The sequence below is a fragment of the Physcomitrium patens genome, chromosome 2 (genome assembly GCF_059467195.1).
Source record: "Physcomitrium patens ecotype Gransden chromosome 2, ASM5946719v1, whole genome shotgun sequence".
NCBI classification, from domain to species: domain Eukaryota; kingdom Viridiplantae; phylum Streptophyta; class Bryopsida; order Funariales; family Funariaceae; genus Physcomitrium; species Physcomitrium patens.
In genome coordinates this window covers 26,122,189-26,146,346 of record NC_143411.1, presented here as the reverse complement: position 1 = coordinate 26,146,346, position 24,158 = coordinate 26,122,189, and the positions used below count along the sequence as shown (strand labels likewise).

The following is a 24,158-nucleotide window of genomic DNA, read 5'->3' as shown; positions in this document are numbered from 1 at the left end:
AGAAACTTATTTTTTGACACCTCATCATTTTTGGCAACCATACTTCTCATTTTGTAATTTTTTTGTTTTTTTGGACAATAAGGAACAATTTTTTTAGCTTCTCTATAATATAAGCATAAGCCCTCTTAATATTGTCGAATCTTTTTCTACTTTGTAAGAAATTTAAAATATTCCATAAAAATTTGTATTGATTTTGGCTTTGATAAATAAGTTTCTAAAAACTTGGGAGTTGCCATTATTATTTGATTTATTCTTTTCTATTCAAATCTTTGTTTTTGATGTCTTTTAAATAATTGATTGTTATATGTAATAACTTGAGCAATAAATTATTCTAAAGATTCTATCTTTGGCATTAGCAATAATAAATCTTTGATATTATCCTCCAACTCATATCAAAATTTATTAATAAGAGCTTTTTCATTCTACTCCACATTACAAGCAAGGTATTGAAATTCAACAATATATATAGTGATTGACGATGATCCTTGATGTAAAGATAAGAGCTTAATCTCTGCTACTCTTTTTAAATCACTTTCTCCAAATATGGCCATAAATACTTTTAGAAATGAATTCAAATTATAAAAGAATCGCAAATTCTTTTCTACTAAAAGTACAAATCTAGAGAAAGAACTTCTTGATAGAAATATGCCTATGAATTCAACTTAATTAAATCCATCCAGATATTTGAAAGAATACAATCTTAAATAGAGCTTGACTTATTATAGAAATCTTCAAAATTTTGATCTTATACCATTAAACTTCTTAGGCATACTAATCCTTGTTTCTATCATACTTATAAAAGCAAAACTCCTTGAATTTGATTGGAAGGTCAATCTACTAGCTTCTTTCAATTGTACAACTTCTTGCCACAGAGTTTGAATTTCTTTCATAGGCATAGGTATAGTACCTCTATGATTTACATTGGAAATACATAAGATTTTTATTCTTAGAGTATTAACAAGCTGATGAAGATTTGCAATAGTTGCAAATCTATTCTTACTTCAGTTGAAAGTAGCATCCATAAGCTTTCTTTTCATAAACAACTCAAATAAATTCAAAAAGTTAAATCAGAGGAGGACAATTTGTAACTTCTTATGAAAATTTTTACAAAGAAGAATAATTCACTTTCTTTAAAAAAAAGATCAATATTAGAAAATAAGATTTTTTGGTTAAAGATGGATAGTCTATAACCTTCAAAATATAATAATAGAAGTAGAGTAATCTACTCACTTCTAAAATAAGATAAAATATAATAAATTAGGACTTTTATCAAACTATCAAAGACATGAATTTCAAAAAAAGAAATCCTCAATATACTCTTATGATACTAAAAATAACTAAAAAAATCACTCAAAGATGATATATTATTGAACTAGAATGGCTATTGCCAAATACAATGAGACTAGAAAGTCTTGAAATAAGACTAAAAAATAGAAAGGCATTGATAAGATTGAAGAAGACTTCACTCTTGCTTCTATATATACTCTTAACTAAGAGATACATGGCAATATCCTATATGACCTATAAAAAGTGTTGACTTTATAAAACATATATCTTAACTTACAAGGTAAGTTTTCTATATGTGCGCCACATAATCAGCTTGTTCCACAAGCTACTAACATATGATTAACTTATTGACCAAGTTTTTAACCTATTAATCAACTACAAACACATGTAAAGTCAAAGCTTCTAAGAAGCTTCTTTAGAAGGTATTATGAAATTAACCTACTTTTATCTATTTTTATCTACTTCTATCTAATCTTATAGGTATTTATTAAAATACCTATATATATCTATGACAATATAACAATATCACTTCTATGATCCATATTATACTTATCCTTAGTACATACATTATCATAAAATATATTTCAACAATTGAACAAGATAAGTTGAGTTTGAACTAAGAAGGCAATTTAAGCATAAAAATTCCATCTTTCCCAAATCAATTACTAATTCCATTCTACCACTATTTTTGAAAAGAGGCAAAGATTACAATCAAAATATTTTAGTCCAAAAATGGCCTAACAAAGATTCATTCTCATTCCAATTCCAAAATTGATTTCTTTGAAAAATCCACCTTATGCTACGTTAGAATTGTCTCTTTTTTATTGCAGCTACTGATACTATTGCTTGGTTGTTTTCAATGAAGTATAAGATGATGTTCATATCATAAAGAATATTAGAGTATTTTGAAATCAAGATTGAAAACTATTTATATAATATTGAATTAAAATTATCTAAAATTGGTATCTATAGAGCTTATATATAGTATAAAAGAGAAATTATTCTAAATTGGTTTACATAGAAGATGTATGTTTGTAATAGCTTTCTAATCAAGAATTAAAATATATCTAAATTTTTTAGATGTATCTATTTATTTAACAAGATAACATCCTCTTCCTTCTTTTGATAGTTTTATCATGGACATACTCATGTAAGCCGGTAATTACATATATAAATAGGTAGAAGCAAGTAAAAGTAGATAAAAATAAGTTAATTCTATAATATTTGATATGAAAGCTTCTTAGAAGCTTCAAAGACGATGCTTTCACTTTATAGGTATCTTTAATTGACTTTTTGGATTAGAAACGTTGTCAATAAATTAGCCATGTATCACACATGTTGTTAGCTTGAACACCAAGCTAACTATGTGGCCCATATGTAGAAAAACTTGCCTTGTAAGTCAAGGCATGTATCCTACAAAGTCAATACATATTGGAGGTTTCATAGAACGTCACCACATAGTCCCTAGTTAGATAGTATATATAGAGATAAGAGTGAAGCCTTCTTCATTCTTGTCAACTCTTTTCTTGCTTTCAATCTAATTTCAAGGGTCTCTAGTTTTCTTTTGGCAATAGCCATTCTAATTTCTTTCTTTATATACATATCAAGTTATTTATATTTTGTTATCTTTCTTTAAGAGATGTCTCACTTGTTTATTTGTCTTTATCATGTTCTTATCCTTAATAAATTGACAAGAGTGTACTTACAATATCAAAGCTTTATCTAATTTTCATTAAGAGTGGATTATCCCTTTTTCTTGATAAGATATAAGCATATTAGAAGTTATGGATTACCCTCTTCTAAACTAATATTGTCCTTAGTATTTTTTTATTTTCAAGTCTTTTCTTCTATTTATCTACAGTGATATCAGACATCTTTTCTTTTCTAAGTATTATTATGGCAAAACTTGTTGAATTGAAGAGTACAATGGCACAAATGCAAAAATAATTGAAAAAGTTAATACTTGCAATGCATCAACTCAATTCATTACCACAAAAAGCAACAAGATTGGCAGGTGAAGATATAGAAATGATTGGAATTGCTTCAATATCTGCACCAAATCATGTCCCTTCTCTTATGGTAGAATGCCCTTAAAGTGTTAGAGAACCAAGAATTGCCCTACTCAAGAAGTTTGATGGCACTAAATCAAAGTTTAGAAGATTTATCAATCAAGTACAACTTGTGATTGAACTTCAACTCTAAAGCTATCCAACTTCAAGATTGTAAGTTAGATTCATTGGTATGCTTCTTTCAAGTTTAGCATTATTATGGTTTTTATCTTTTCTTGAATGACAAGATCTAATATTGGATAATCTAAAAACTTTTTTGGCAGAATTTTGATCCATGTATGGAGAATATGATGCAATTCGTGTTGTAACCAATAAGATTTATATTTTACAACAAAAGCAATCCATCAATAATGTTGTATGGTTCACAATTTCAACAACTTGCAATTGATATTAAGTGGGATGATACTGTACTTATTAGCCAATTTCTCTACGAATTACAATATGAGGTAAAAAAATTAATGCTCAATTTTTTTGATCCTCTAACATTGAGTCAAGTAATTGACTTTTTTGTGAAGTGTGATAAGTACCTTTTTGAATTCCAATCTGAGAACCATACAAGTGGACCTCAACGTAACTATAATTCAATAGCAACACCAACATCTCTTCATTACATACATTTGGAAGTAGAGGATATGCAAATTGATGCACTACGTTTCAAACCTCTTACTAAGCAAGAAAAGATTCATTGTCATCAAGAAGAATTGTGCTTATATTGTGGAGAATCTAAACACACTACTCAACATTGCCCAAAGAAGCGACGCAACCATAAAATAAAAAGTATGGTGATCAAAGGAGATAGCATGTCAGAAAACAAATTTGTCCAGCTACAATAGAGACAGTGTGGTTGGAACCTTATACAACGCCTAATGAAGGTCCTATCCTCTCTCAGAATCCTCTCTATGTTTTATAATAAATATTATTCTAGGACCTAAACATCTCAAAGCTCCTACCTTGCTAGATTCAAGAGCCTCAACATATTTCTTAGATGAAAAATTTGCTAAAAGATATAGTATATTTTTAGTAAAGAAAACTAAACCTATTCATGTAGAAGTCATAGATAGTCGTTTGTTGTTTTTAAGAGATGTTACTCATCAAATCTTTCCTATAGAAATAGCAACTAATGGTCATAATAGCTTTGTAATATTTGATATCATTAGATCTTCTTCTAATCCATTCATTTTAGGTTTATCATGGCCAAAAAAATATAATCTTAAAATAGATTAGACTTCTTGTAGTCTTGACTTTTCTAAAAGTATAACTTAAAGTGTAGTTAATCAAATAGAAAGTCATAAGTCTAATATAATTAAACTTATATTTGTATATACTACAAAAGAAGGATCACTTTGTATCATTTATGCCACATTTGTTTCTATTGGTGGAAAGACTTTAAGTGGCATTCTAAGCCAATATCAAGATTTTAAAGATGTATTTGAGGAAAAAAATATAGATACTCTTTCAGAACAGTGTTCCTATCACTGCTCAATTGACCTTCAAGAAGGAGCACAACCGCCATTTGGATCAATCTATAATTTATCTCAAAATGAGTTGATTGAACTCAAGGAATATATTGAAGAAAATTTGGCCAAGAACTTCATACACTATTTCAAATCTCCAACAAGAGTTCTAATTTTACTTGTGAAGAAAAAAGATGGATCATTACAAATACGTGTTGATTATTGAGTACTCAACAAAATCACTATCAAAAATAGGTATCCGCTACCTTTGATATTTGGACTTCTTGATCACTTGAATCAAGCTAAGATCTATACAAAAATAGATCTACGAAGAGCATACAATTTGGTATGCATCAAAGAAAGAGATGAATGGAAGACTGCATTTTGAATAAGGTATGGATATTTTGAATACAATGTCATGCCTTTTGGACTTACAAATGCACTAAAAATATTCCAACATCTAATAAATGATGTCTTTGGGGATTTTTTAGATGATTTTATTGTTTATTATCTAAACGATATTTTAATCTATTTTAAGAATCTAGAAGAATATGAACTTCATATTTGTCAAGTATTATAAAAACTAAGAGATGTAGGACTCTATGCCAAGATAAAAAAGTATGTATTTCATACTACTAAAGTCGACTTTTTAGGATACATTATTTCAAATGATGAACTTATGATGGATCTTAAAAAAGTTCAAATTATTATCGATTGGAAGATTTCAAAAATGGTAAGAGATCTCTAATATTTTTTGAAATTTTCCAACTACTATCAGATCTTCATCAAAGACTTCTCTCAAATTGCAACTCCACTTACATGTTTGACTTGCAAAGACAAACTTCAATAGAATCAAGAAGCAAAAGTAGTATTTGAACTTTGAAGATAGCCTTTGTTTCTGTACCAATCTTGTATTGTGTTGATTTATTTAAGCCATTTTTTATGAAAATAGACGCATCAGACTTTGCTTTCAGTGCCATATTGTTACAAATGGGAATAGATGATAAACTTCATCTAATAGCTTTTCATTCCAAAACATTTTTAACAACTAAGATCAACTATGAAATCCATGACAAAGAACTTCTTACAATTGTGGATTTATTTCAAGAATAGTGCCATTATCTAGAAGGTGCTTTTAGTCCAATCACAGTATATACGGATCACAAGAACCTTGAATATTTTATGTCAGCACGATTTTTGAATTATCGCCAAACCCGTTGGAGTATGTCTTTGTCAAGATTCGAATTCAAGATCACTTATTGACCAAAAAAACAACAAGATTTATCAGATGCACTTTCTAGACGACCTTATCTTACATCAAAAGAAAGAGATGTTGTTTTTGATTAACAACGGACAATTCTCTTAAAGCCAGAGCATCTTCATCTTCAAACAATGAAATCAATACTAACTGTTGATTCAACTTTCATTAAGCAAGTTCAGTCAGGTATGTCTTCCGATTCTCTTATTCGTGGTATTAAGGAAAATCCTTCAAAGTCTTATGATACTTCCAAGTTTGAATTCAAGAAGAATCTATCATATTTTAACGAATGCCTATATATTCGAGAAGGTGAAGCTCGATTACATGTTCTTCAAGCACATCATGACTTTTCAACAACATGACTTTTTGGGTACAATAAAACTTTAGAACTAATATCCAAGGACTTTTAATGGCCACAAATGTAGAAAGCAGTCAAAGATTTTGTACAATCTTGTGATGTTTGTTCGAGATCAAAAACTCTTTATTATCGATCTTATGAACTTCTTCAGCTATTATCCATTCTAGAACAACTATAGTCTTCTATTTCTATGGATTTCATCACGGATCTTTCAATCTCATGTTCTTATGACTCTATATTCGTGATAGTAGATTGTTTTATCAAGATAGCACATTTTGTACCATGTTCAAAATCCATCACAAGTAAAGAAACAGCTAAGTTCTTTTTTGACAATATCTATTGCTATCATGGATTATCCAAAGATATTATATTAGATAGGAGAACTCAATTTGTATTAAGATTTTAGCAAACACTTTTTAAGATTCTAAAAATGAATATAAAACTATCTTCAGCATTCCATCCTCAAACTGATGGACAAATAGAGCATGTTAATTAAGTTTTGGAGTAATATTTAAGATGTACCATTAAATACCAATAAGATGATTGGACAACTCTTTTGCCAATGGCAAAGTTTGCTTACAATAACACGGTACATTCTTCTATAAAACAAACACCTTTCTTTATTAATTATGGTTACCATCTACATCTTGATACTTTTGACTTTTTAAAAGTTGATAATCCTATTGCAAAAGATTTGGCAATTCATTTGTCAGAGCTACATGCAATGATAAAGGCACAGTTAAAAGAAGCTTAAGAATAACAAAAGGTCAATGCGAATGTCTATCAAAAGGAACAACCACTATTCCACATGGGTGATAAGGTATGGTTACTTCGTCACAATATCAAGACCACTCGTCCTTGTGACAAATTGGACTATCGAAGGCTTGGATCATTTTTAATTTCTGCATAAATCAATCCAATTGCATATCATTTATATCTATCGGAGTTAATAAAAATCCATCGAGTATTCTAAGTGTCTCTTCTTAAACAATACAAGACAGTGGACATACTAAAAAGAAGACAAGCTCTACTTCCTCCTATAGAAGTGGACAATAATGAAGAGTTTAAAGTAGAAGAAGTCTTAGATTCACGGCGACTCTGAAATTAATTAGAATATCTTGTCCATTGATGCGGATATGATATTAGTGAATGCACATGGTAGCCAGTAAAAAAATCTTACAAAAGTAGCAAAGGCAATGGAAGCTTTTTATTGACGACATCCATCAAAATCAAGATAAAAACCTTCTTTATGAAAAAAACAAGATCTAGGCAAGATAACATTCTACTTTCAATCCTTGTTTGTAGCTTCTTTGTAGTTGTGATGCTCAAGAGATGGAGAGCCAACAACTAGCGGATTTGATTCAAGAGCCATCGTTTGCTAATGTGCTAGACAAGACATTATGATTGTCACAACTTTCAAGACGACATAATTGAGATGAAGATCTTCAAGAATGACATGTTCTTCCTCGAATAGATGGTGAGATACAACATATTTGGTATCACAACCTTGGAAGGGACTCTCGATGTTTGGTGATTTTACTAAAAGTAGGAACAATTCTTGATGGTGTTTTAAATGTTTTATTTGAAGGACGTTATGAAGGCCTCAATAATAATCAAATAACTAGGTGGTCTTTTTGCCCTGATATGGGACACTATTGATGGTTGAGAGGCCGTATCAATCGTCTTTAAAGAGAATAAAGATTAGAGTATGTAGGGAATACAATTCATCGCATCATAGATTTTTTCAACATATGATAACTACTCCTCATGGAATTCATTCCTAGAAGGGGGAGTAATGTCATAGATACATTCATGTAAATTGGTAATTACATATATAAATAGGTAGAAGTAAGTAAAAGTAGATAAAAATAAGTTAATTCTATAGTATTTGATATGAAAGCTTCTTAGAAGCTTCAAAGATATTACTTTCACTTTATAGGTGTCTTTAATTGACTTTTTGGATTAGAAATGTGGTCAAGAAGTTAGCCATGTACCACACATGTTGTTAGCTTGAAGACAAAGCTAACTATATGGCTTACACGTAGAAAAACTTACCTTGTAAGTCAAGGCATGTGTTCTACAAAGTCAACACATATTAGAGATCCTATAGAACATGGCCATGTAGTCCCTAGTTAGATAGTATATATAGAGACAAGAATGAAGCCTTCTTCACTCTTGTCAACTCCTTTCTTGCTTCGAGTCTAGTTTCAAGGGTCTCTAATTTTCTTTTGGCAATAGCCATTCTAGTTTATTTCTTAATATACATATCAAGTTATTTCTATTTTGTCATCTTTCTTTGAGAGAAGTCTCACTTGTTTATTTGTCTTTATCATGTTTTTATCCTTAACAGGTTTCACTAATTAGTCAATAGGTATGAATAATAAATAGATATTTTTAAAATTATATATCTAAATCATAAATCCTAAATCCTAAAATTTAATACTATCATCTTTTATAGGCACCTTCAAAGTTAAAGCCTCTAAAAAAGATTTGAAATCTATACCTTATATTGATGGTACCTTGTAGAAGTAAAGATTTCTATTTCATGGACAACTTCATTAAAAAAAGTTCCTTACTTTGTATTCATTCTAATAATTTGTAACATTGTGTTAATTCTCATGGTAGTTTTAATGAATCATTTTAAACATACATTTCAATCATTCTGGATTGACACTTAGATCTTGAGTAGAATCCAATCAACTTACAATTGCTACAAATACAACTTGCAACAATCAGATTATGTAAAAGGTTCCTTAAATGCCAAATATTAAGCATATCATTGACTACTTCAAAACTAACTAGTTTTCAATTCATTGCTTATTTGTGAATCTTATTTTATCATTTTATTTTCCATAGTGAATATGGATAAGATGTTATTTATTAATAGAGGCCAAAGAGCAAATCCATCATTAGACACATGATTCACCTTAAATCACAAGTGGCTTCTTATTCATTATCCATCATCTTACAAGTCATGGTCACTATTCTTTTGACATGTCAGAGATGTAATTTTAGTGCTTGAATGGAGCAACACCATAATAGAAAGCTTATACTTTTTTAGTGTATAAAATTCCATGATGCTAAGTATAAATATCAAATGATTGATTCACTATTCAATATGTACATGTATATTTGCAAGAACTTGACTATTTGCATATATATATATATATAGATATATATATATATATATATAAAGCTTTAGGTTGATATTATTAATAGTTTAATAGATCAATAAAAAAATTAATACAAAGCTTATAATCAACAAATAGATTATACTAAATTTTTAAACATACACAAATAGCAAAAGGTGTAGTGTGGTAAAAATTGGCTAAAAAAACTGCCAATATAAGATATAGATTTCAAATTTTCTTCCAAAAACTTTGTCCATAATGGCCCTACAAGCAGTGCTATCCTTTGACTTTGCTCATTGATCAATCAATAGGACTACATGAAAGGGGGCTACCGCTATGCCTAACCCTTTCATAGCTATATTAGATAGTAAGATTCACATAAAAACATCCAACTAATTACAAGCTCTACATTTTTCATGTGTATATATTGCAATTTGAAATGTATGTGTAGCAACTTAAGATGTGCTTGTAGATTTGGGTCTTGAAATAATATCTCTTTAGTATTTTAAAGAAAAATAAAAAATATTAAAATAAAATTTATATATTTATAAATGCATTAAAATAAATTTTAAATGATTTTTTTAAATAACATTTTTTTGTAATATATGTCATAATTTAAAATAATATGGTAAAGATTTAAAATATTAATAAAAAAAATAAAACATTAAACACTTTAATAAAAAAAAGAATCATGATAAAAATAATATATTCAAAATTTTGATTATTATTATTTATATTTTTAAAACAGGTTTTGATTAACTACCACTAAGTTTTTATACAATTTTCAAGGAAAATCTAAATTAGATTTTAATTTAATTTTAAATTTTATCTTTAAATTTATATTTTAAAAAATAATAATAAATAATAATAAATTATTTTTACTACATGTAAATGATTAATTTTATATTTATTTAACATATAAAAATTAGAATATAAGCCTCTATAATTACTTATTCCATTTATTTATAAAAAATTCATTTTCTAACATAATTTATTTTTTTTGTTTCATTTTTAATATTTTCCTCTTACACTTGTACATATAAGCTCTTTAAAATTTGTAATTTCTTTTTATCATTTGTGTATCTCATAGTGTGAGTATAAAAACTTCTTTAAACTCTAAATTATAGTTAGATTGTCTAATAACTATACAATAGTTTTTGTTTTTAATTCTATTGCAATTAGTGTTGACATGGCTAATTTAGATAACTTACACTTCCTCAAGAATGCTCATAGAATCTTGCAAGAACTTATGACATGATAAAATAAAGTCACATGCAGAATCTTTAAAATGAACAATAAGACGATGACATAAAAATAAGAATGAAGCAATAGCATTTAGGAGCAATATATGAAATGTAAATAAAACAAAAAGAAAAAAACAACTTCTAACAGTAACAAAACATGTGTTGCATGCATGCATTGATGTTAGATGATTTCTGGTGAGATCTTAGAATTGATAAAGCAAACAGACATGACATGCATGGTATGTGGATGATATAAGTATCTCATAAACACTTCGGTAGTAACTTCCTCCAGAACTGCTGCCAGGTGAAATGCTGACATTCTGCTATGCAACTAGTTGTAGGAAGAGGTATTGAGTTTGTAAGCGACCAAATACCGCATACAAATACTTGCAACTAATGCTAGGGAGGTGTTGTTTTCCTCAATCCACGGACGATCGTCGAGTGCTGAATTTATAGACTAAATCTACAAAGGAGCTTGGTCAGAACTGGGATTCAATGTAAAATGCTGTCACTCAGTCATGGTGCACAACGTGCTTAAATTCTGAGAAAACACACGAGGATTACAATCATTTCTCTATTCTACTGTTAAAAACACGTTGAAATGCTTCAAAAAGTATAAGGATTCTACTATAAGAACGGCAACATCAGAGAATAATGATTGGTTGGGGGCACGACCATGAAAAATCAACGGCATTGAAGACCCTACAAACACTTGGGAAACAATCCTCAGGTATCCATAAACACGTAAATACCTAGGCCGCTTACACTACGGATCTTCTCCTTATCAAAGCTTTTAATGACTTCGCTACCTCTTCACCGAAATCCTCTTGTGCATGGTGGCCAACCTGATTCAACACCAATCAAGAGAATAAAACGCATCAAAGAAAGATCATTGGTACGGCATGAAGTTCTGGACATGCTTAGCGAGAATTAAGCGTTATGCTGATGCTTATAACGCCTGTAGAAGTAATTTGTGACTTCTGAAGTCGAGGATCTAGTAAGTTATTGATCCCTTGTCAAACAAAAACTACACCCTAAATCCGACAAATGAGCAACGACAAGAAAAAGAAAATTCAGAAGATTTACTTGTGGAAGCTGCACCAGGTCTGCATTGATAGACTTAGCAAACGCCTCAACGCCATTGAAGTCCAACCATCTATCTTTCAGACCCCAAACGATAGACACAGGCTTCTTCCAGCTCGTAGGTGAAAGAATTCTCTTTAACTCTTTCACAAATACCTGTCACACAGCTTCGTACATTAGGTAGCATACTGCTACATTTCGTGTTGTTTGTTCAATTTAACATTCATCTCACGCATTCTCATAGTGGGTTTCGGATTCGGTGCCACTTGAATGACGTTAAGTTTTAAACACCAGTAATTGCGCCTACCATCAGAGTGAGAAAGGTGTGATTCACGACCAAGGAAATCTAAAGTGGCTTTTTAAATCTAGAAATTCAATGTTCAGTGATTTAAAACAAAGGGACACAGTTGTAAACAAAGAGACCTTTCATTTGCACTCATCATGGGTTCATTGCACCCACCTTCAGCTCAATCTTCAAGTTCCTGCTTATGGCCACGAGAGCAAACCCAGAAGCCCCAGAGGTAAGATATGGTCGGCGGTAGACCACAGCATCCTCCTCATCAAGTATGTAAGGACCGCAGTCCGTCAAAGGCTTGTCACTTGCCTTCAAAGGATCCTGCAAGTCACGTTACAATATTCAGAATTGTGATGTGAGCACTAAGATTTGTGCTTAGCACAAACATGAGAAGTAAAATGTGGAGGAAACGCATTATGTTTTTCAACTACGCACTGCACATACTGCTCTAGTTGATTTGGTAACCTCTGCTTTCTACTTGCAGTTACCGAACTTATCAATCGTCCTAGCGATCATCATCAATTGAGTGCAAATACGCAGGTTGCTCAGTCCATCAAATTATTATGTACAATGCGTCAAGGCAAACAAATATTCGAGCCGACTGTCGACTTATGACATACTTGAGCGAAAACTTCGCCGAGGAGGAACGTGGAGAAAGCAGATAGCGATGAGGGGAGCTTTGTATGCTGATCTGTAACCTGCAATAGTTGGCATATTCAAAGATCGTGTACCTGCCACTGTCAGAACAGAAACAGCAAAGACACGGAAGCAGAAAGTCCAAAAGCCGAAGAAGTTCCACAGAATAATCCAGCGGTTTCTTGCATGTAGTGGCTTTCAAGGGAATCTTGTCCATTTAGGTTGAAGTAAAATTTAGGTTAAATGGATCAATAGTTTATGAAGAAAGTTGGACGACTGGCTTACAGGTGGATTGATCAATATCAGCTGCTTCACAGTCTCTTCATTGTTCTTTGCAAACTGCAATGCTGCTGGAACGAAGAATCCCTTCACAATTACAAACACCACGTTATCAGTTCTTTTGAAGTAGTCATTAATTATCTAAATAGCCACCCTAATCCAAGATCATTTCCTACAGAAAACCTTCTAATTATAAGCCAATCATCACGTATCAACCTATTAACCTATTACTTTGTACTTGAGCTTTCTGTCCAATTATGAGCACTGATCTACTGAGAAAGTCCAATCCATTAGTCTAGGTGCATCACAAGAAGCACTGAGTTTACCTGAACAGCTAGAGTAAAATTGTTCAAGTCCAAGGCATCCACCAACAACTTCAATGCCGTGGCATACTCTGCCAACATCCTCCATTTCAGTCCAAACCACAATGTTGACTTTCTTTTCCAATGTTCGTGTTTTGGTTGAAATAAGAGCAACTGGAGGAGGAACCCAGGCAAATACGAAAACTTGCAGTCCTCCAGACCTTCGCAGGCTACAGAAGTAAATAGCGCGACACTCTAGAACCTGTATTCGACTAGTATGAACCTGAACATAAAAATCCCTTGGCGGAGCTTGACAAGTCAACATATCAAGATACCATAACAAATACATAGTACGCTTGAGAGCATCACTTATATATCTTTCAGAGATAAGGTGCCTCTTAGGTTCCCTCCATACATTTATATGCAACGAATAGCAGTAGTCCTCAATAGAAATAAGTAAAGAAATAAATTGAAGATGTCCTCGCACCATCTGTAGTGTAGTTGAATCCATACTTGGGCTGGGGCTTGTCAGAAAATCCAAACCCTGCAAGACCGCTTCCATGGTGTTTATGCCGTGTCTGTGCCTTCATCATAACAATGGATGTGGTGCACCAAGTGATTTTTTGGTAGCAAACATTATGAATTTACTTTTAAAATTTTATCCTTCACTCAGGGCACTTAAATCGCACAATCGTTCAATTGATAGCCTAACAACAAAAGATTAAACATAACGTTGTGATTCGGTTTAAAGACTTGCCTAACCAGTCAAAGGCGACTACGTGATAGTCAGAAGAAAGATCTGACATCACATTCCGGTACGAGTATGCCTGCACACATTAACAGGGCATTTTTGAATCGCAGTGACAGTCAGAGATTACCTACATAAAATCCGACCGAAGTTTTTGGGGTGTCTCCTTCACGGCAACATTCACGTATGATATCCGGGTAAGGAAGAGTCTCGATGGAACCTTTAGATCGTCATACCTGCGAAGGAAACCCATGAACAAGGAGAACGGTAGGATTCTTCCGGTCACCTTCCTCCACGTAAAACCATCTAGCAATTCATGCATTAAGACAACGTCATTAGGCCGAACATGCAAATGACTCGAGAGGTCACGACTCAGACATGCCAAAGCTTTCAGTTAACAATGCTCTATTTTCGAGAGGGGTAGGCTTGGACTCTAATCATTTGGCAATTTGTTAATCCTAATTCGAGTAAATCTTATTTTCGACGTACACAAACTAGTGCCATTCACTCACGCAAGACAGGGGTCCAGTCTAGCTCAATCAAGTTATGTAAAAACCGCTCTTGATCACCTCAAGCGCAGTCTCGCGTCACCTGTAAATACTTGTAAATGTGTTCATTCTATAGTTGAATACACACTCTTGCTAAAAGATAGATTTCAAACATGCGAGTATTTAACATTGTTCATCAGGAGAACCTGAAAGAATCATCTGATGTCTGAGAGGCTTCGCCCATAGCAAGTCCAAAAAGAGGGTCCTTGGCTTTCTCCAATCCCCCTTCCACTGGATATGCCTTCACCTGCCACCCCATCAACATTATTATAACCAAGTTGGCAACCCCCTGTGCTCACAATAAATATGCACAACTCCGTGCAGATCACAACAAATTGCTAATCTCTATGGAAGGGTATCATTTGAGGATATTGATACTAGTAACGAAATGACTCACCATTTTACCACGAGCAAACCATTCATCTGCGCGCCCAAGCTCATCGGAGTACTTTCCTGCCAGAATTGAAAATTGAATGACGTCTCGATTTAAACAATAATTGCGAGAGTTCCATCCCGGGTGCGAAATACACCTAATAGGCCTTGGATAAATGCATTGTCACATGCTGGCCATACCGTTAATTGTATTCCATTTTTCAAGCTGGAAACTTCAGCAAAAAAGCACAGCACATCAACACAGTCCTGGGCCAAGAACATGCAGAGAGAGATGCTCTTGTCGCGAGAAAACCTCACCACCAGCAAAAGAAAAGCCATCTCCTGCCGAAACAGGCGCATCTATCAGGTAATCCTGTCAACACAAGCTGCATTACAGAATGTCCTAGAGTGGTACTTGAATTTTCTTATGCATGTGCCCTACAAATAATCAGAAATACCACGCTGATAAAAAAATCAGTTTTCACAAGGAAGCATCCTGGACTGCTTCAACAATCAGTATGTCAAGTTTAGAAATGCTGAATTGATGAGAACGAGGCTAATTGGTCGATAGAATCATTGGAGCATGAGTTCGACGAAGGAAAACAATGAGGAAGAGATGCGACTCCACCAAGAAGTGGAATGGTTTTCCAAAGTTTTACAAGCTCACTCCGGCGGAAGATACGAAGAAGTGTCATGTAACTAATTAGCAAAGCAAGGTACAAGATAATTGCCTCGTCCTCATCGGCGTACATTGCTCGGGTCCTCTGGGAGCGCTTTATTGTCGTCAAATTTGGGTGAATCCGGCGAAAAGTCGTGGCGCGAAAATGTTTTTGAGACTCGATTATACAGAATCTTCGAGTGCCACGATGAGAGCGAGACGCCTGGTCTATAAAGTCGCGGACCTGAAGAATTGATGCAACTATTGTGCACCGAGCAGTCGCCATTGAAACCAAAAAGAAGGTGTCGGACCAAATTGAACAGACGAGCCAAGAGACCAAGAAGTTCGCTGAACTTTGATAGCAAGAATGTGCATCTGATTAACACATCCAGACGTTCAGAACAGACCGATAGCAATTTCAACCTAAAACAATACAAATTCCAGTCACGACTTCGAACAACATTTCAATTCTCTCTCTCTCTCGCTCTCTCTCGGAAGCACGTACCAGCGAACTCCAACCAACTTACAAGCCACCATTCGTGTGGTCGAAACCTGCCGCTACGACCAGTCCAACAAAGCTTTTCTCATCAACTTCACGAGAAGAATCATTTCAGCATCAAGTTAGAACTCCGCCATGGATTCTCCACGCCCTTTCCCTCCTGCCCACCACACACATGTCTGCAATCTCTAGGAGCAAAATCCAGAGACTTTTTGCCCTGTCGGTGTAAATTTCCGCCAAATAAAAGGCCAACTTCTGAGGAATGAAGAAGACAGGTTGCGAACATTGCAGCTACTATTCTGGAGCACACAACCACACCAGCAGGATCTGCTCAATCCACATTTCCCCTTAACGTCATTGTTTTACCATCCACCTCCGCTTCACTTAAAAATCCTTCGCAATTGCTGTTCCACTTGTTCCAGAACCCGCCGTGCAACACTTTCGAGCTCAGATGCGCTGACAATCCTCGATCCTTGTTCGAATGCGACGGTCCGAGGGCCTATTCAGTGGTGAATGCGCGGCTTCGATTGCAATATAAAAATGCTTGAACCCCCTGCCCCTTAAACGTGGTTCGGAAAAGTGAAATTGCGGGCCCCAACATAAATATTTACTCTCCTCGAGGATACAAAGGACCTCAAGAAAAGCTTCTAAAGACGACGACGACGAATGCCGAGGACATCGCAAGCTCTTCGTCCTTCACTCTGAGAGTCGCAGGAACTCAAGCAATTTCGTTTGTGATTAAATTAGGTTTTGCATCCCTTGGAAGAAATTATATCGGTTGTAACTGTAGTTTTTCATGCACTAGTTCATGATATGATTGTGAATACCAGATATAACAACTCTTTCAATACATTGTTATCTGATAAAGTGAACGCTAAGAATAATTCCAGCATTTACAAATATGACAGGCTTGTCTTTGTTAACTGTTATATTTTTCATAGGAAAACTTTTGACATTGAATTTATTAACCCCCCAAGTTTTCATTCCTATTCCAAAGCTTTCATCCAACCATACTATTATTTAAAAATGTGATATCTTGCAAGAACAATTACAAACACTTGAAGCTTAAAATTTCATTGAAAGGATTTCTGAATAATACACGAAGGTTCAAAGTGTGGATTATTGGCGGTTATAGGACCATGACAGGAGCATTACTGCCACGTCGGGGGGGGCAGGTGGTTCTAAAGCCGTGAACGGGCCTCCTCTTCGTGAGGGAGGGAGGGCTCTCGGGAAGGGGGGTCGAGGACAGAGCACCCTGCTGCTGCTGCTGCATCGGATAAGGCGTTCTGTCAATCGGACAAATTCGTCAAGCAGGCCCTGATGATGCTATGGTGAAATTTGCATAGATTCTGTGTTTCGGCCCTCGGGACGGTGTTATTTTGTCCCTGGGAGCATTCAGCAGTACGGCGCAGAGAGTCCAGCAATGGCTGCAAACGCTGCGACGACGTCTATGGCGTCGCTGTCTCTGCGCGGCTCCTCTTTCCGCGAATTTAATGGCTTGCATTCTGCACCCACTGTCCGCCCCGCTTTGTCATCCCCTGCCCAAGGTTGGTCGCTACTGGGCTGGTATATGCCAGTCGTTTCCCATAATTTTTGTTTGTTCTGGGCCACAGTCGATTTCTCCGCGAGGTTTATGAGTTTCCGGAGGATTTTAGATCGCGAAGCAGAAGGAATGGAGTTGATTGTATAGTTTTTCTGATTCTTGTTACATAGTCTTGTTCATGATGCTGTCGGGCGTTTCGCCACAGCTCTTGGACATGATAAGGACGAATCAGCTGTAATTTATTATTATTTATTTATTTATTATCTTTTCTAATTTATTTCCTCAGTTTAAGGCTTCTTAGTCATAATCTCAGTGAGAATGATGGTTTTAGGATTTCTTCGTAGTGTTTCTGTTTTAAAATACGTAGATGATTCACCCAACTGGGCAAATTTTTGTCTTATGGGTGATGTTAAATACGTTTGAATTTTTTTTGGGTGACCGTAATTTCGTGTAGTTGTGTCGTATGTCTCAGATTTTAGATGTGGCCATTGCAGATGCAATGAGGAGGTCATTGAGGATTGAAGCCGCCGAAGAATTGGCAGGAAAGGGAGGAGTGCGGATTAGATTGGTTCGCATTGGTCGTAAGAAACTTCCATACTACCGTATTATCATCGCCAACAGCCGCTCTCGCCGTGATGGAAAGTTTCTAGAGATGGTTGGCCACTATAACCCTATGCCGGGTACGATTCTCCTAAATGCCGTAGAAATTGAATTTTTGAGAATGTTATGATTCTCATAAACTCGATGAATTATTAATGTCCTTTATGATCTGATGTTCTCTGGTTTCATTGGCTTTATGCACCGTATGAGGGCGATCGACTGAATCATGGAATTCTTTCGAATCTTTCCAATGTCTCACTGTTGTGCTTGTGTTGCAGATAAGAATGGTACAAAGGACATTCAGGTGAATTTCGAAAGAATCAAGTAAGGCAATCTTTCGTTTATCTGCCATCCTTACTCTAAATCAATCATGAATGCCAACTATGGTCAACCACGACACCCACTTGATCTAAATAAGTTTTCATTTGTTTACAGTTGTAGAGATTTGTTCTCATGCATTTTCTAACGTGTGCAGGTACTGGCTGTCAGTCGGAGCTCAACCATCAGACACTGTTAGAAACATTCTTTACAAGCAAGGAGTTATGAGTCCCTTTTCTCCAGAGACTACTCCTGAAGCCTGAGCCCTCCATTTACTGACGGAAATTTTTAGTTAGAGACATTAGAACTGCGTCGTTTCAAGCGCTGTTATCGGCTGCCATTTGTCCCCAATGATGAGTAGTCCATTGATTTTGCCATCTGTGTACGTGTCAATTACAATTTCTGTTCTTTGACTTCCTAAGTTTCTTTTAAAATGAAATCCTCCAAGCATGGGAGGCATTCCTTTTTCTTGTTTCTTTTAACATATTGATGCACACGAACTTAACCACGATAATTTCGAATTCCCGCAATATAGACCAGTGTATGCCATCGTATTGTCTTCTATATTGCTGCGAATCTAAGAATTAATTTCGTTCCCAATACAAGCACTAACACTCGCGAACAGTCAGTTACATGTCAGTTCGTACTCACTAGACACACACATGAGAAGGGGAATGATCTACATATTCTTTGACGTAAAGTCGCTCTTCATTGGAATCCTCTATAAGTGTACATCTCGGTGTCTCTAGCAGACATACTTGAGCAGCCTAATGCAGCTCATGCTAACTGATTAAGAGATTGTGTGCAGTGTAATGATGTGTCATAATGATAAATGAAGTCCCTACCTTAATCGTAAAATTGGGACCCTTGAGCTGCCACTTCACAAATACAACACAGCCCGCCTAAATCTTGCGACCTTACGATCACGTCCAGCCTGCTTGTTCACTTCACAGCCATATTGAATTACTGTGAAAAATTGTCAACTGAAACGATGTCAATCATTTCGGTGCTCCTCAGAAAGCCCTCTGAAACGACGGTGGATGCTAACAGTGAGCTCCACCAGAAATTCTCCTTTTCCATCGCACAAAGAGCTTCACACTAACAAATGCCCATTGCCCAGTGAGTAGACTATGAGCCGCAGAATCCCGCTTCTATCGGTCAAAAGTCATCTGATACTTCAACTCGGCCACCGACAATATCATGTGGAGCGTCAAACATTTCCCAAGTTCTTGTAGCCAAACTGCAAAGACACATATGCTTAGGCTGGTCAAATTCGCAGCTTCGATGAAGCCAAGCAATCATAAGAACATACTCCCCACAGAAGCTCGACCATATCTTATCGTCCTCGCATGAAAACCATCTGTTGTACAAGTTAGATGGCATGCGGAGATACTCCCTCCATTCCAGGGACGATGTTTGAAGCTCACATACTGAGATAGAATCAAAGCTTACACCATCGTGATGCTCTGTCACAGTAAACAACCGACCTTGCCATGTCCCTAATGAACCACCATAGGTACGGGCATCTGGAAGCTGCTCTGGAGGATTCAATCGACTCCAAACGGCCTTCTGTAGGTCGTAGACCGTGATAATGTCAGGAGCAACGGATCTGATGTACAAACTGTTGTTAAAGTCAACACATGTGGTAAGATGAGGAGGCCTTCGGCAAGAAGGTTTCGCAAGGTTTGATGACCATGAGTCTGTTGTGGAATCATAAATCTGAGTGCCGAAATCAACGTCCCCTCGTATGATCTTGAAGGTGTGGGGTGTGACTGTCGTGTCCACCACCATGCCGTCCCAGGAAACCTCTTGCTCCAATGCCGGAAGCGTTGGGAGTAGATATTCCTTGGAAACATGCGTGTCCATAACATACAGCTGAAGCTCCCGGGCTGGAAATCGGTAGCGGTCTGAGCTGTAGAGCATGCCGTGGAGGGAAAAGGCAAGGACGGGAGGTTTTAATGGTGTTTTCCGCTCCACTATTCGCTTCCATATCCATTCTCCACGGGAGATGTTATAAGCCAGAAGTTTTGGTTTGGACCAACTGAATGGCATCAAGACGAAGTAAGGCCTAGGGATGAGATCCTTGAAGCCGCGACGCTCACAGGCTATAGAGTTCCAGCTTTTACAAACCTCTCGAAGCAAGAAGAATGACTGGAGTGGCAACTTCTCGTAGACCATCTCTAAAGGAATGTACTTCTGCAAATCGCCCCATAGATCTACATCCATCGCACAGTCGTTCTGCCTCTCCTTGCCCTTAAACTTGTTCAGTGACTTGTTCAAAGCCATAGTGTCAATAGCTGCGGCATGCGGAGGGTTCTGGAGGCCCTGAAGCAACATACCGATCGCGATTCTACAATCAGATTACAATTAGAACAAGTATACAAATGGAACAAAAATCAAAAATATTTATCCCTGGAACTCTGATTAGTAGTCTGAGTAGGTTACGAAAAATAGAAGTAGCAAGTCTTTGACACATAAATTGCAGATAGCGATAAAAGCCCAAGAAAACACTACACTAGGATCACAACCTAATTTAGCTCATGCCGGGTTCTGCAACAAGTTGAATGTCTTCAAGAAACATGAGGTCATTTTGAAAAAAAGACTAAGGAAAAAAACGGGGGATTCATAAAACCAGATTATTACGAGCACTACAAGGATTGGTAATTTCTACTCGACGTGAGCTTGTGTTGTATATTCTTCTCAAACTTTAGGTTTTAGCTATAAACCCAGCCCTGGAAGAAGGATCCAAGTATAATCTCCACTCCAAAACCATAGAGGTACTTCTACTACGTTAAGAATCTCGACACTGACGTCGAAAACGTTGCTAGAGTCTCCGCATCACATTATAGCTATCTGCTTCCGGCTGAAGGCCGAGAATCACTCTCCAAGTACTTGAGACTAATTGCAATTCCAATAATAACTACACGATACCTATGAAATGTCGCACTGGTCTCTCAATTCTCTAAATTCGACGCGCCATGTGCAAAATAACAACCTATAAACTCAAGTCGGTGGTGTAATCAACGGTGAAGACTACTCTACTGTATGCAAACCACCACCACCACCACCACCATTCGCGAGAAGAGAAGCGCGAGTGAAAACGAATTAAGTCTGACATGATCGAATTTCTGAAACTGTGACCGACGATCTACAACTGAAAACCCTGATTTTTGTTCACTTCTTATCAACATACCCAATTGTATTGAAAAATTCAAAAAAATCAAAAAATATGTATATATATATATATATATATATATATTCTCAGCCCTCCCAACAATTCACAAGTTCAGGATCTTCAACAGCCAAATGGTACGTGCCTTAGACATGATAAAATCAATGAGGAATTCAACAAACGGGCTATATCACCACAAACGGGGCTCTGCACTTCAACCTTCCTTCAGCGTAAACCATAAAAATTGACCACCCGTGTCCTCCTCGGATTCTAATACCCGGGCTCTACCCCAACATTGAAAGAGGCGCGGAACTAATTCGTGAAACTGACTAGAACCCAATTCGCCCTCCACCTCCACGCCCAACCGAGAATGAAATGCTCGCGAAATCCAACTCCCACTCGCTCATAAAAACTCTTCCGGAAGTGCAATACAAAACTCTCAATACAAAACCAACGCTCTCGTTTGTACCATTCTCTCCGACATTCGCAACATACCCGAATTAACCAAAAGTCTGCGATTCTGGGTTGTGTTGCGCGGACTGCGCTTGCAGCACTGAAATGGACGCGACAATCGATGCTGCAGACAATCGACTTGTTCTTTAAACCAAAACGCGGTAGAATTCGCAGCGGCAAAGAATCAGGAAGTCTGTAAACAATTTCGTCATGGTCGGCTCGACTCTTCTCTCCCAAACTATCATCCGTCAGGTCGATGAACGTAGGGGTTCTGTTCATTCGCTGTAGGAGGCCATTCAACGTGGCCTCGAGATTGAAAGTTGGGTTATGCTAAACTTAATTTTTGAATCTATAAAAGAATTGAATGCATTCAGATGATCTTTGCAGGATTACACCTTCCTTCTTACTCCAAGGGTTTTGGAGCTGGATCCGTAATTAGTAATTTGAATGTGTTTGTTGAAACATTATGTGTTTATTAGATTGGGAATATTATAATCTAAAATGGGTCTTGATACTTGGTGTACAACAGCATTCAAGGACGTGTGTATATCTAATTTGAAGTGATTGAATCTCATTACATGAGAATATCAAATTTTACTTTAATTATTTATGTTGTCAATCGTATCAATGAACACATGAGGGTTGAGGGTTGTGTGATTTAAATGAGAGATTTATTGACTTTCCACATGAACATAAGTCCCATAGAAGAATAGATACATAAAAATATATACAATGCCCACTCAAAAACGTTTTTGACCATGCTTTCTTTTGAGACAAAGTTATGGCCAAATCCTACGTACAAGTTTTCCCACTTGCACAAGACTACAACCTTCTTGCTATATTTTTCACTTTGTATAACTATGGCTATATGTAACATCATTAATTTCTATGCAAGACTCAAAAGTGCACTTACATAATAAATTAAAATAAATAAGAAAATAATTTTCTGTTCATTTAATTTTTTTCTACATATCATCTTGTCAAAATTTGTCTTTGTACTAGCTTATCTTGTAAATTATCTTGTATAAAAATCCTAATGAAAATTTGCATAAGATTTTAGATAGGTTTTATTTATTATTTTTTATATCAAATAAATCTTTTTAAAATTCTATCCCTGGTATAATAATATAATTTTTTATTATTATTATATATAATCAAATTTTTCAAAAAAATTCAAGACTTTATTTTATTAGTGGCTCTATTTAGAAACCTCATACTAACTAGATGTAAAACAAATTAGCAACATTCTTCAAAACAATATATATATATATATATATATATATATATCTATTGTCATACTATGTATTTTTTTAAATTAGCTTTTAAGATGCATTCTACCTTATTACTTTTTCTTGATAAAACAATCTACATTTGTGTGTATTGCTCCAATTCAATGTTAAATTTTAAAGTCAAATTCTTGCATTGATAATATCCATCAAGTTTTTATTTTTTATAGCATTTGATATACCAGTAAGATATATCAACACTTGATAATTTGTAATAGATTTGTCTGATTTATTAATAAGGAATGCAATTCTTTTTAATACACATATCATTGCCAAATCTTATCTTTTTATCACAAGACACCCACTAAAGCATTGATAGTCTTTATTATCTATTTTATTATTACACACAACATCTTTGCAATGGAAATAATTTTTTATGGGCTTATATTAATGCAAACCTTTCAAATTATATGTCCTATCATTTTTCTTTCTGTAAAGTCTATCTTTGGCATTTTAGCATTTAATGTGATTCTTGCCTTCTTAAGATTTTAAAAGTGTTAGACAAGTTTTATCCAACTTCTTAGAAAATTGGATCAATTTTATATTTTTAAATTTATCCATATAT

General features: G+C 35.2%; 3 protein-coding genes across 5 annotated transcripts; 1 reads left to right on the top strand and 2 right to left on the bottom strand.

Annotated features, from left to right (window-relative positions):
- Window positions 1-11,292: 11,292 nt before the first annotated feature.
- LOC112278891 (uncharacterized) lies at window positions 11,293-16,744 on the bottom strand. Of its 2 annotated transcripts, none has more exons than XM_024512761.3 (14): window positions 16,228-16,744; window positions 15,796-16,097; window positions 15,383-15,437; window positions 15,090-15,145; window positions 14,839-14,939; window positions 14,381-14,450; window positions 14,154-14,223; window positions 13,884-13,940; window positions 13,421-13,488; window positions 13,101-13,181; window positions 12,800-12,877; window positions 12,345-12,500; window positions 11,888-12,040; window positions 11,293-11,646 (listed from the first exon to the last, which is right to left on the bottom strand). In XM_024512761.3, exons 2-14 carry the CDS (start codon window positions 16,006-16,008, stop codon window positions 11,563-11,565), a joined length of 1,242 nt encoding a protein of 413 aa, XP_024368529.1. In that variant the 5' UTR covers window positions 16,009-16,097; window positions 16,228-16,744; the 3' UTR covers window positions 11,293-11,562. The 2 variants fall into 2 exon arrangements, with proteins under 2 accessions (XP_024368529.1, XP_090104558.1); XM_090248432.1 differs by having other exon boundaries at window positions 15,796-15,983; window positions 16,228-16,662.
- A 727-nt stretch (window positions 16,745-17,471) lies between these two features.
- LOC112278998 (uncharacterized) lies at window positions 17,472-19,150 on the top strand. Of its 2 annotated transcripts, none has more exons than XM_024513009.3 (4): window positions 17,472-17,768; window positions 18,259-18,444; window positions 18,643-18,688; window positions 18,840-19,150. In XM_024513009.3, exons 1-4 carry the CDS (start codon window positions 17,645-17,647, stop codon window positions 18,943-18,945), a joined length of 462 nt encoding a protein of 153 aa, XP_024368777.1. In that variant the 5' UTR covers window positions 17,472-17,644; the 3' UTR covers window positions 18,946-19,150. The 2 variants fall into 2 exon arrangements, with proteins under 2 accessions (XP_024368777.1, XP_024368778.1); XM_024513010.3 differs by having other exon boundaries at window positions 18,237-18,444.
- A 98-nt stretch (window positions 19,151-19,248) lies between these two features.
- On the bottom strand, window positions 19,249-22,586 carry LOC112276794 (F-box/kelch-repeat protein At5g15710). The gene is made up of 2 exons (XM_024508498.3): window positions 22,350-22,586; window positions 19,249-21,007 (listed from the first exon to the last, which is right to left on the bottom strand). Exons 1-2 carry the CDS (start codon window positions 22,584-22,586, stop codon window positions 19,841-19,843), a joined length of 1,404 nt encoding a protein of 467 aa, XP_024364266.1. The 3' UTR covers window positions 19,249-19,840.
- Between the last annotated feature and the right edge of the window lie 1,572 nt (window positions 22,587-24,158).

Excerpts from the sequence above, each read along its gene's own strand:
- LOC112278998 (XM_024513009.3), top strand. The coding sequence starts at position 17,645 with ATGGCTGCAAACGCTGCGACGACGTCTATGGCGTCGCTGTCTCTGCGC. Across the intron at positions 17,769-18,258 it reads TTTGTCATCCCCTGCCCAAG|ATGCAATGAGGAGGTCATTG; the intron begins GTTGGTCGCTAC and ends TGGCCATTGCAG. Across the intron at positions 18,689-18,839 it reads GTGAATTTCGAAAGAATCAA|GTACTGGCTGTCAGTCGGAG; the intron begins GTAAGGCAATCT and ends TAACGTGTGCAG.
- LOC112276794 (XM_024508498.3), bottom strand. The coding sequence starts at position 22,586 with ATGAACAGAACCCCTACGTTCATCGACCTGACGGATGATAGTTTGGGA. Across the intron at positions 21,008-22,349 it reads CAGACTTTTGGTTAATTCGG|GGCCTCCAGAACCCTCCGCA; the intron begins GTATGTTGCGAA and ends ATGTTGCTTCAG.
- LOC112278891 (XM_024512761.3), bottom strand. The coding sequence starts at position 16,008 with ATGGCGACTGCTCGGTGCACAATAGTTGCATCAATTCTTCAGGTCCGC. Across the intron at positions 13,489-13,883 it reads ATTCAACTACACTACAGATG|AGTATGCCACGGCATTGAAG; the intron begins GTGCGAGGACAT and ends GGATGTTGGCAG. Across the intron at positions 12,041-12,344 it reads ACTTGAAGATTGAGCTGAAG|GTATTTGTGAAAGAGTTAAA; the intron begins GTGGGTGCAATG and ends GCTGTGTGACAG.